This window comes from Protomyctophum bolini, assembly GCF_963924005.1.
Source record: "Protomyctophum bolini genome assembly, chromosome: 11".
In the NCBI taxonomy this organism is placed as follows: Eukaryota; Metazoa; Chordata; class Actinopteri; order Myctophiformes; family Myctophidae; genus Protomyctophum; species Protomyctophum bolini.
In genome coordinates this window covers 12,226,718-12,239,010 of record NC_137872.1, presented here as the reverse complement: position 1 = coordinate 12,239,010, position 12,293 = coordinate 12,226,718, and the positions used below count along the sequence as shown (strand labels likewise).

Genomic DNA, 12,293 nt, shown 5'->3' with positions numbered 1-12,293 from the left:
GGTCACACATGACACCAAGGTCACATGATTAACCTGCAAGACATAAATAAAAACAACATTACTCTTTATCCAGATTTCATACATTGTAAAATTCATATAATATTAAAAGGATATTTCACTTTATCGTCTACTCAGGCTTATGTGAACACTGCAGACAGCTTTTAAGTTGCTTGATTCAGTATTTAAATATTCATTTTAGCTTTTTAGCATTTTAACTTAAAACTGTCTGTAGTGTTCACATAAACCCGAGTAGATAATACAATGACAAAAAGTTAGTTTTTTAAAGTGAATTGTCCCTTTAAGATATTGGTAAAAAAAAATCTAAACTTCAAAATCTACATTATATAACTTGAGTCAAAGTTAAAAGGTTTTGGCATCAAAATGTACTTAAACATTTCAAATGGGACAATCTGCATACTTGGTCATTTTGAACAGAAAAAAACCTTTTGAAAATAGCAGATCTAAAAGCTCACAATGTGTCACATCACATTCACAATGCATTGTGAGCTTGTAGATCAGCCATTTTCACAGACAAGACAATGCTTTTGTTGCGATCAAGGCCCAAGGCCTCAGTCACACATAAGCATATGTTCTGGGCTCTGCCTGTGTTTGATTGCCCCCCAAAATCAAACACAAATGTTTGGTCAAAGCATGTGCCTCCCATTGGAAATGCATTGGGGCGGCCATTAAACAGAAAAGACAAATGTTTTTTTTGTGTGATCGAGGCCCAAGGCCAAAGAACGAGTCCTATAAAAGGACAAACATTGCTGACATTGTTGTCCATTTAGTGTCACAATAAACAACAGTCTTATAAATACTCTGTTTAAACAATAAACAGTCCTATAAATCATCTTAATGTCTAAACAACAACAGTGCTCAAGGATAAAACCATGTTTCTCAAACAAACGCTTCTTACCTTGGAACAAACAGCTCTGCTCACAGACAACATGAAGTGGATCCCAAACCAAACAGCATGCTGGGAAAAAACATGGCCGCTCCTATTTAAATCCAAAGCCCCGCCCACTGGATCCGGTCACCTGTTCAACTAGTCCGTCCGTCATTGGTCCGTTAGTCAGTTGCTGTGTGCACCACACACACACACACACACACACACACACGCACACACGCACTCATGCACTCACGCACGCACGCACGTGCATTATTTCACCCTTTGGTTGGTTATAAAGGCTTATATTAATAAACACAAGGACGTGTGTGTCTGTGGCTGCCTGTATCAGCCTTTATAGGTTTGTTTATTCCGCCATCTTGTTTGATATTTGTTTGAGTGTCACCACCATCAGCCTTTAACAGGTTTTCAATCAGGCAAATGAGCACCAGCAGCCATCTAGCAGCTGTCTGCCTTCCTGCCTGTCCAATTGTCCATGAGTAGCTGTCTGTCTGTCTATGAGTAGCTGTCTGCCTGCCTGCCCAATTGTCTATGAGTAGCTGTCTGTCTGTCTATGAGTAGCTGTCTGCCTGCCTGTCCAATTCTCCATGAGTAGCTGTCTGTCTGTCTGCCTGTCTATGAGTAGCTGTCTGCCTGCCTGCCAGCCAGCAAGTTGGTTAACAGAAAATAAATTGTTATGGCTGAGTAAAATAAAATACAATAAACACAATTTGCCTGAAAATAGATTACCCAGCTATGACCTTTTTCATGAAAAAAATGAGTAGTGATATGGCTGACTGAGTAAAATAAAACAATCTACCTGAAAATAGATAGCTATAAGTGAAGAGCAATTTCCGCAATTACCATTTCCACAATTTCCGCAATTTCCATTTCCGCAATTTCCTCAATTTCCATTTCCGCAATTTCCATTTCCACCATTTCCGCAATTTCCGCAATTTCCAACTATTAATGGCAGCTGGGTTTCATCATTCAAATAAAATAGAATTCTGTCCGTTTAGCTATAAAATTATGTCAGGGAATAGGGATACACAGTATATGTCTTTCATTTGCATTGCATCTCCCCCCCCCCCCCCCCCCCCCAAGCTTTTATTTTCGTTCGAGTAATAGTACAACTCTAATAGTATTACTTATAATAATGTAATTAAAGATAACTTAATTCAGATTTATTTATTTTTATTTCATTTTCCAGATTTTTTTTTCTTCTTTTTTTTAGATTTTCATTGGTGGGCCAGTCATAATGGTCCCGCGGGCCTGATGTGGCCCGCGGGCCTGAGGTTGAGTATCACTGCCGTACGATATGGGCTATAGCCCATGGTCCAAAATGATGAAAAACGAGGATATTTTTTTCTTTCAAAAATTCAAAAAACGATGGGCTATAACCCATCGTTTTTTTCATTTTTTTCAAATAAATAATAAATAAAAACTCATCAAAATTGTACTTAGTACAGTACGTGAGTAAATGTACTTAGTTACTTTTAACCACTGCATCAAACTCCACATCTAGTTTGATGCTGTAAATTCCACAGTAAGACACAGGAAATGCCCAGAAGGTCTTGAATGAGTGTTTTTACTTGTTGTAAGCAAGCAAGAACATGTTATGCATCGTGGAGGACATTTTAGGATACAATCACCACCAGCATATTACCGGTAGCATCTGAAAAAGCATAGCATTATACACAGAAATACCGAGCGTTTTAAGGGCAATAATAAACACTCAAATGATATCACAATAATATACCACAGCTACACCACCTGCAGCCATGATATAATCACAATATAACATATCCTCTCGTGTACTGTTGCTTAAATACTGTCCTTTTCTAGTAATGTATGCTACTTCCCCAATGTATTTACTTTTAAATACTACATATTAAGCAGACATACATAAATCCAAGTTCAGACTCAGCCCCCAAAAATAGACTGATTTGAATCCGACAGCTGAATACAGTCGGGATGGAGTTTTACCCCTGTGGAGTGAGCAGCACACTCAGCCACAGAAACAGAAAAAATATTGCAGATGAGGTCTGTCCAAGATAATTTGGCTCGGATCTCTAAATAGCCAATGCCCTGATATCTGAGGTCTTGCACATTTACAATAGAAAAGTGTATTGATTGAGTTTTGACTAAAGTCACCATTTTGCTCTCTGACAACATATTTTCTGTCATCTGAAGAGATTATCAGAATTACATATTACTCAAAATCTCGATTGTTCTTTAGTACTGTATTTGCATTCACCAAGTCTAGCCTGAGAAATATGGATTTCTACATTGTTATGCTCGAGTCTTTAGCGAAAGAAACATTTTAAGTCAGGGGGAAATCTTCTGAAAAGCCTTTTACGATTACAGTTATATACAGACTGTGGCATTTGTGCAATGTTTTTTTTTTTGTACTTTTCATATACTTGTCATAACTGCAGTGAAAGCATTCTGATTAAAATGTCAATGTCATAAATATTATCTGAACCAGTACTTGACCATAATAATTACATATAGATCTGGGATACAGTGACAAAAAACTAATATCAAAATAAATAGCAACAAATAATCTCTAAACGTATATCAAAATAAATAAAACAAAAACAATTGGAACTGTGATTCAGTCATATAAAAGTGCAACACCCATACTCTAACCCTAACCCATGTCCCACTGGAACATGGCTAGTACTAAGCTGTATTGTCGATATTTGAAACACATGAAAACACCAAATATTCAGTGTTCATCTTTTGTCTGGTAGCTAATTACCTTTGACTGTTGAACCAATTATTGCCATCCAACACAAAGAAATACATTCCAGCTCTTGAGGAATTACGGTTAACGAAAGGCTAGTTTATGCCCCATTGTGCGATAGTGTTGCCTGCCAAGTGAACGGCTGAGAATAGCAGACCTACAAGACCACAACACGTCAAAAGCGAGACGCGTTGCAAGCTTGTAGGTCAGATATTCTCAGTGCGAGACACCGTCACGCGGCAAAGTATGAATCAGGCTTAACGCTTAAGTCTTTAGCATACCAAGTTACTAAATAGCTCTGGTCTTTCAGTGTATTAACTTGACAAAGCGGTCCATTCAGTCCAGCCCAAACATTTGTTTGCATAACATACAAACAACATGCAATGTGGATTTTTTCTTTCCCCATAAGCAAGCACCAAGTGGTCCGAGTTTTAACTGTTTAGACAAATCTGAACACTTGTACTCCGGCTGAGCCTGTGTCATGACATGAATAATCTGAACACATATAGTACATAGTATATACACATCTTACTGTATAACTATCATTTTTAGAATACTGCACATAAATACACAATACGAGTCATTGGGTCTGAGGCATTTTAGGATTTCTTTTTACGAATAATTAGTACCTCTTAGCTGCATGGTAATATACTGTAGATTAGAAGGACTTACACATAATACCTTAGGTCCATCAATCCTCAAGTCTGCATTTCTGCCTAAACAATAACCCCTGGCCTGGACATGTATTTTGTAGAGGTTTTGTGCACTGCAGACATTAACACTGGGAGATACGTTTTATCTCCCAAATCATGAGGAGAGACAATCAAATTACTGCTGAAACTTTACAGGACTACACGTCGAGTAGCTTACCAGAACACCCGGCTAGCCCTGTACTTCCTGTACAACGCACAATAAACAAGTTGTAGAGACTCTAGAATTCGGCTGATTTAAACCATTCAGCTGACTCTAATAACAGAGTTTGAACAACACTAATGTTTGGATTAAGGTAGATAAAGAATATAACGGAAGGAAATTAGGAAGAGCTCAATGATGAAAGCAATGATGAAAGCATTTGAGCGTCTCAAGAAGATGGGAGATAACAAGTGGACTGCATTATGACATAAAGATCACTGCACCGTCTGGATTCTATGTTTGCATCCAAGTAACCTCCAAATGATCTTTGGTGAAATAATTTGGTCAAGGAAGGACCAAAAGAAGAGCAAACCCCATACCAGCTCATGCAGTCCTTTGGCAGAGCCCTCAAATTCAATGTCCCTGAGTGGAGTGCGTGTTCTCACTCAGGTCGTCTTTGGTCTTCTGGATGCAGGTAAAGATTTCCTTGAAGAGAGCTTTGTATTCTGGCTGCTGCCCATCCTCCACGACTCTGCGGCGGATTCGATTGCCAACGTAGGGACTGGTGGCCGTCTGAACGGCCTTGTGGTTCATCTCGTCTCCTCCCTGCTGGCACCGCCGCAGAAGCTCCTCGTATTTTACCTGAAACATGACAAAAATGTACATATAAGTATTTACCCAAAATCAATTTGCAGTCCGTAAGTTTTATGTTCAAATGCAGTCTTATGAAAGTAAGCTCTAGATTGCAGCTTTAACTAACCACTACACAAGCTAGGAATACACCACCTGCAGTGCGCTGTACTGGGCATCCACTTCATTGAGCAGAGAGATTCCCCTTTGTTTTACCGCCTCTGCTCGTCTGATGCACATCTGCTCGTGGCCACGCCGAAGGTCATCTGTATTGGTCCTCCTCACAGGGATGTCACTGCTACGCCTCTGCTGGCTGTACGTCCCCGACTCCACTGCTTCTTTCTCCACCTTCTCCTCCTCCTCCTCCTCCTCCACCTCCTGCTTGGGTTTCTCCTCAGAGGAAAAGAAGACCGTATCAGGTAGCAGCAGCTTGTCCGGCCTCCTGGCACTGTGGGGGGGGGGGGGGGGGGGGGGGGGACAGCAGCATGTTACTTTGATGGCCAATAACTATTACATAATACATGTTATGGGTACATTCTAAATGATGTTACCAGTAGAGGGTATGCGCATGCATAAAGTGAGTGGAAGATCGAGTGGCAAAGTGAGTTTAATGCAATCAGATAGGACATTTCTTTCTTTGGATGTCAAGGCCAGAAAGTAATTTTTATTTGCCACTCAGTAGGCATTCCTGCATAACTTCTGGTTATGATGATGATGTCACACGTATAGTTGCATACCCTCTATTGGAAAAAAATAAAAATAAACTAAATTATCAAAATAAAAATAGAAAAATAGCTCAGGTGCTCACCTGCTCGTAAAATCGGCATGCCACAGAAGCCGGAGTTCCTCCACTTCGGCCTCCAGCTCCCTCTGCCTGGCCTGGCAGCCCTCCAGAGCGGCCAGCCTCTGCTCCAGAGTCCCGTTCTCTCTGGCAGTCAACTCCGTCTCGTGCACCGCCGCCTCCCTGCGACTCCGTTCTGCAGCCACCTGCTTCTGAAGGGTCTGGATGGAGCGCTGAAGGATGGCCTGCACCTCCTCTGGGTCTTGGTGTTCCTCTCGGTCGTAGGAAGACACCTGCGGAGACCAGGGTCGATCCACGCGCAGGCTTTCATAGTCCAGGTACCTGAGACGAGGAAGGTGGACAGAAATGTGTCACTTCAGAAAGGGGTAACACTATATGGCTATAATTGGGACTTTAATGACCGTCAGTCCTTGACTTTGATTGTGTCCTTGACACAACCCATCTCGTCGGGTTAAGATATTGATCCTTCCCATCCATTTTAATGAAACTCTGCCCATACATTCTCTACTTTCACCATTATTGTTACCACGACCTTGGACCATTTCTCGGTAGAATCATTCCCACAAAGTCTCATGAAAAGCCACCTCTCCATTTGCAATAGCAAACAATAAATAATAATCAATAAAAATAATAAATAATCAATCAATTTATTTGACAATGGTGGCTTACTTTACTTTGTTTTAGACCAATGTCTATCTCACTTCACACAGCAACACTGTTTCAGAATAAATAGAGGTACACTGAAACCACAACATTTAAATATGTTTTAACACTGACTATAAGAGACTAGGGAGGATTAATCCACTCTTCGCTGTGGATTATATCTAAAATCTCTAAATCAGAATATGTTGGCTAGCTTTGGGTAACCAGAGGATGTCCAATATAATATGGGGCCTAAGTCACCAGTGCACCGTCTATAGAGCACCGAAGTCCTGACGTAACTCGCTCATCCCTTCGATTCCCCTGGTTCGCGGAAGTAATTTCTCTATGGAGAATAACATGGGGTGATCTTAATATCGTCTACTATAAGCGTTGTGGTCCAAAAAGAAACAAGCTGTCTCGGCGTTATTGTCAGGGAGGTGTCTCTGTATCGTTTGCAACAGTCAGTGACTCATATATGATACAGTCTGCTTCTAGCGAAAATCTAACTAATTCAGCAGCTGTAACATTAGCGTTTTTTCTCAGTCAGTTGATTCTTCATATCCATATGAGTGAAGCGGCCGGGGTGACATGTTTATTTTTCAAACACAGTTCTTATATGAAGCAATCTAAAAATCCTCCTATGGCGATTTCAATGCAGCCGGCGAAAACTAGAGTTCTCAACAATCCAGAAAATGAAGGCCCGGCCCTATACCTGGGCCCTCATCAAACCCTGTACACTCAAGACACTGCCCCCGCTGCCACCCTTAGATCTTCATATATGGAGCTGACCTGTTCTGACATTCCATATGTTGATCTGACCTCATCAAACCCTGTACACTCAAGACACGCTCCATATATGGTCAGTACAGAATTCATTCCATTATGTTGATCTGCCAAAGCACCAACGCTCGCCCAGCAGTCTGCCGTCACCCGGGCAGATGCGTGCATTTTATGATTTAATTCTAGGTGAAAATGTTAAAGACTAGGGTGAAGTGTCAAGGGGACATTACCATGTTACTTCTGGCACAAGACAAAATGACATTCAAATTCAAATGAACGTTGGGTCTTCATTAGTGCAACAAACAAATTATGAAAAGCAGCCGCATGTAAAAGCCACATTCCCATCCGAGAAACACAGGGTTACAAAACTTTCAGGGCAACTTCCTGTATTTATCTGTTGCTATTGTTTTGGCATGCCATGTCATTTTCTTCTGGAGAATAGTGTTCCTTTACACATACTTGAAATTAGTATCTGCGAGGACACAATGGTATTTTTACTAACACAAACCTGTCATGGTTCAAGTCATAGAGCTCCTTGAGACAAGAAACACTCTGTGCTCCGAGGCTGCGTCTCTGCTCGGCCAGTTCTCGTCTGTTCCGCTCTTTCTGGGCACTCTTCAGTTCCTCCACCTGGGTCTGCAGGTCCTCCATGTGGGTCTGCAGTGCATCAATGGTCTCTGTCAGACTAGAACCATGAGAAGAGAAGAATTAATGTGGCGTAGAAGCCAGTGCATAAAATGTGGTGTGGAAATTAAAAGGTACGTGAACATGGTAGGATCACAGGAATATAGGGCTGCAACTATTGATTTCTCAAAGATTATTCTATCGATTAATTTTGAGATGAATTGAAATAAAATCTCCAAAATATATTTTATATATCAACGAATACATGAAGAAATTGCAATTAATCTTCTAAATCTATTGACTTATTTGTCATATAACTAATAGCAAAACGAGCTGGTCTACAACCTCACAATGTGTCACATCACAACATGTTTGTACTTTTACATCAAGAAATCATAATTTTGAATTTGATTGATAAGATGCATATTGACCAATAGATATGGCTGATTTGAGCAAAAAGAAACTGACCTATGGATTTTCTGCTGGGAAAGGCGGTTGTCTTGAACCAGTCTGTGGTTGCCCTGCTCTAAATCCCTGGCTGCCATATCCAGCTGCTCATAGACCTTGGCATGCTGGTCATTCATCTGCCGTAGCAAGTCCACCTGCTTTGTCAGGTACTGTTGGAGAGGAGAGACACGAAGTGAGTTAAATATGTGCTCAATATGGGAAAGGAAACAAGAGCCATTTCTCACCAAAACCTGACCATCTATGGAATCTCCAGTGTTGAGGGCCTTTTGAACACTAGCTCCCTCCCCATCTCCAAGAATTACGAGAAGATTTCACTGTCCTGTGAAATATTCCCCTTCCCTCCCTCCATATAAAGCTTATCAATGCTGTGAATTATTCACAGCATTTAGCTTTAGTATTAATTAACTGTTAGAGTAAGCTTCAAGAAAAACAGTTGGCTATAATCAGAGGAACATTATTTGAAGTTGTAAATTTTACTTTGAACACCAAGCTCTCACTATTAACATTAAGAGAATATTGATTCTTGCTCAAGACAAGTACAGAGACAAAATTAAAAGTCTGGATGGGACGACAAGTGCAATATGATCACAGTGGCTAGAGCAGAGCCTGACTAGACTTTGAAATAGAGATAATAACGTATCATGTGCTAAGCATGCTTTATGTGTATGTTAAATCGAAGAAGCGGATCAATTTCATTTCTGGCAGACATTGTATTTGTTATCCATGATCAAGGCCAGGGCACTTTATTTATTTATTTATTTATTCATGAAGCACAGCCATACGTCAATCATTGCATCAAGAATTACATCTACCGTACATTTGCAGAAAGTGTGTAATATTATACTTTGTTGTACAACCATGTTGCTTGCTGAAAATAATTGATTTTCAACTGGAAAAACATGCTGCACTTTATTTGAAAATCAGTTACTTACTACTTTCGGGAACTGTCACAGTTCAATTGTACATGAAAGTATAAATTAGCCATGAGACTGACAGCAGACACTATAGACAGGGGTCAGCAGAATACAGGGGATTAGTTTATTAAGTACTCAAGCCACTGGAAGACACACTGTAGTGTAAACAGATAAGGCTCTTATATGCTGACCTGAATTGGTCAGCATATAAGTTGCGTGTCCTGCAACTGTAATGTCGGTCTGTTTATATGCCAAATGACATATGCAGACATCATAATGTCAAGGCACACTGTATGGTGGAGTCAAAGCTAAATGTCTATACACACTTTATGATGGTGTCTGGTGAGTCAACACAAAATAATATGGTGGTGTCCAATAAGTTACTATATTTAGCTCGTTTGTACAGTATGTTTCTCTAAATAAAAAAACACTGGTAAACTCTGCAAGTGAACCACGATCATATTAAAACCTTGAATTAGGTTCCACATGAATATGGTAATACTTTATTATGTGAAAAAAGTAATTGGAATGTATTAAAGTTTTTCGACATTTAGCAGTCCCTGTGAGGCAACATTGGTTTAACCAGACGAACTGTGCTAGAATGATTAAATCACAGTGTCTTCGTGACTTGCATTCACTTAATTTCTTAAAAACAAAAAGTCGCTGCCGGGGTCGGGAGTAAGACTTTCAAATTATTCCATTTGGACTATTCTAAGTGGGGCTCTCATTTTAAACTCAAGTAAGTAATATTTAAAAAATAATAACAGTAATTGAAGTGTCTATATGGTCAGCGGTTGGTCCGATAACAGTCATTTACTTACAGAACGAGCTGTGAAGTGTGAGTAAAGAGTACAGTATGTCAGGCACACGAGACCAGTGGGTTGTTTCCACAAATGCGGTGGATTGGAACAGTAAATAGTATCTAAATACCGTTCACTCAGTCGTTATTAAGAATAGTTTTAGTACTGTTTTAACCTCTATCTCCTGCAGCTGTTCCTGGTTAGTGCCATACAGCCCCTGCAGAGCCTGCTCCAACTCATGGTTTCTGTCCAGGAGAGTTTTCCCCAGCTCAGCTGCGAGATGGAGATCTGTAAACACACAGGAAATCATACTGAATAAACAAGGTGTAATGTTCAATGTGCACACATTGCAGCAATAAAACCACATGCTTGTAAACAGTAGGTCACAGATATGTTTGCATGTTCTTTACACATTAACTTAACTGTATGTGTCTCACACACACACACACACACACACACACACACACACACACACACACACACACACACACACACACTCGCACTCGCACTCTATCCAACCTAATCTGTTACTTGTCAAACAAGTTGCGTTTGCTGAGTGTTTAAAACAAGAAGGAACAAAGTCATATTATATGAAGTTAATGTATGGCCCAGCGGGCATACTGAGTGAGAACGTCAGATCTAAAGTTGCTAGTAGTGTTACTGTGCCGTGTGCATGAATATCTCCTTATCCAGGACACAATCAACGCATGGGAAAATTACAGCCTCAGGAAATCCTGGAAACAGCTGAGACTTCTCTGGCTTATGTCTTTCCTTAACCCATGAGTCATGGGCCATGACCAGTCTGTTACTCTGTTTATCAAAGTATGTGTGTCAGTGTCACAAGAGTAGGCTACAGAATTGTGTATGTATTCTAGTTGTGTGGTGTATCTTTTTTTTGTCATACGTTTTAAATTTACTAAAAAAAGCAAAAGAACACTAAATATAATAGTTGACTGGCTCTCAATGAGTTGTTCAATGGGACTCCCATCTAAATTATTGATATTTTGGAATCATTTGGTCCAATTTGTATATATATAATTATTATTATTAATTTTACACAGTGTAGAATAGATTGGGATCCCAGATATTTAAAAAAAATAAAAGAGGATCAAAAGGGGACCTGATGCATATCAGTGTCATAGCCCCACAAGCAGAACCCAAATGTAGTAAAGTTTCTGACACTTTGATTATATAAAGCGACAATCAAATTTCATAAAAGCTTTATGTAGGGTTCCGAGAGGGGCTAATCAGTGTCACAGACTCAACAGTGTCCCTAATTTTTAAAAGACAACAAGAGCCTCTTAACATACATAATCCAGCTCTATCTATCCCCACCTCCTCCTGGCATCCACCCTACTCTAATTACCAATTCATAAATAATAGTTTTTGAAGTAATCATAAATAATAGTTTTGAGGTGATAAATTACCGTTTTGATTTGCTAGTTATACACACAGTTACACTACAATTCCAGTGGTTACAACTTACAAACCACACCAGCTGACAAGTGTTTAGGGCGCGACCAACCCATACAGGCAGCCCTTACCACGTTCAAGGTCCTGTTTCCCATACCAAGACTCTTCCCCGTCAAAGTCTTCCTCCACAATCATGTCCGTTAGCATCGTTACTATCTATGATCCCGCTTGAGAGGAGACTGCAGCCGTCATGAACTTGAAGTAAAACAACGGGTTACGGGACCCACAGACAGGTTGAACTATAGTTGTTGTCCCGCGGCGTCCCACTCCCAGAGCGCTCAGCATAATGCTCAACGCTCATCCATCCTCCGGCGGTGTGTTCTGTTCCCTTCTGCAGCAAGCGAGATTGCAGCAACGTGGCAAATACTGTCATCCACCCAGCTAGCGCACAACCAATATGACGTAGTCAAAACAGCTTGACCAATCACGGTGAAGTAGGCGGAACAAACGTTTTGTTTTTGTTTTAGTATTCTTACAAACACCAAGGCATGAAGGCAATACATTACAGTGCATTCATCTTTACAGTACAGTCAGAGTACATTATATAAACAATTATATATAAGCATCAGTGGAACTTCAGTGTAAGATAATAAATGAATAATAATATAACATGGTACATACATAAATGACAGAAAATTAAAACAATTCCAAAATAAATAGAGTGGCTACAATG

General features: G+C 40.1%; 1 protein-coding gene across 1 annotated transcript; it reads right to left on the bottom strand.

The window, feature by feature from the left end:
- Positions 1 to 2,357: 2,357 nt before the first annotated feature.
- On the bottom strand, positions 2,358 to 11,942 carry cdr2a (cerebellar degeneration-related protein 2a). Its single transcript, XM_080775390.1, has 7 exons — positions 11,692 to 11,942; positions 10,323 to 10,435; positions 8,434 to 8,582; positions 7,850 to 8,026; positions 5,926 to 6,240; positions 5,274 to 5,565; positions 2,358 to 5,129 (listed from the first exon to the last, which is right to left on the bottom strand). Exons 1-7 carry the CDS (start codon positions 11,765 to 11,767, stop codon positions 4,902 to 4,904), a joined length of 1,350 nt encoding a protein of 449 aa, XP_080631516.1. The 5' UTR covers positions 11,768 to 11,942; the 3' UTR covers positions 2,358 to 4,901.
- Positions 11,943 to 12,293: the final 351 nt, after the last annotated feature.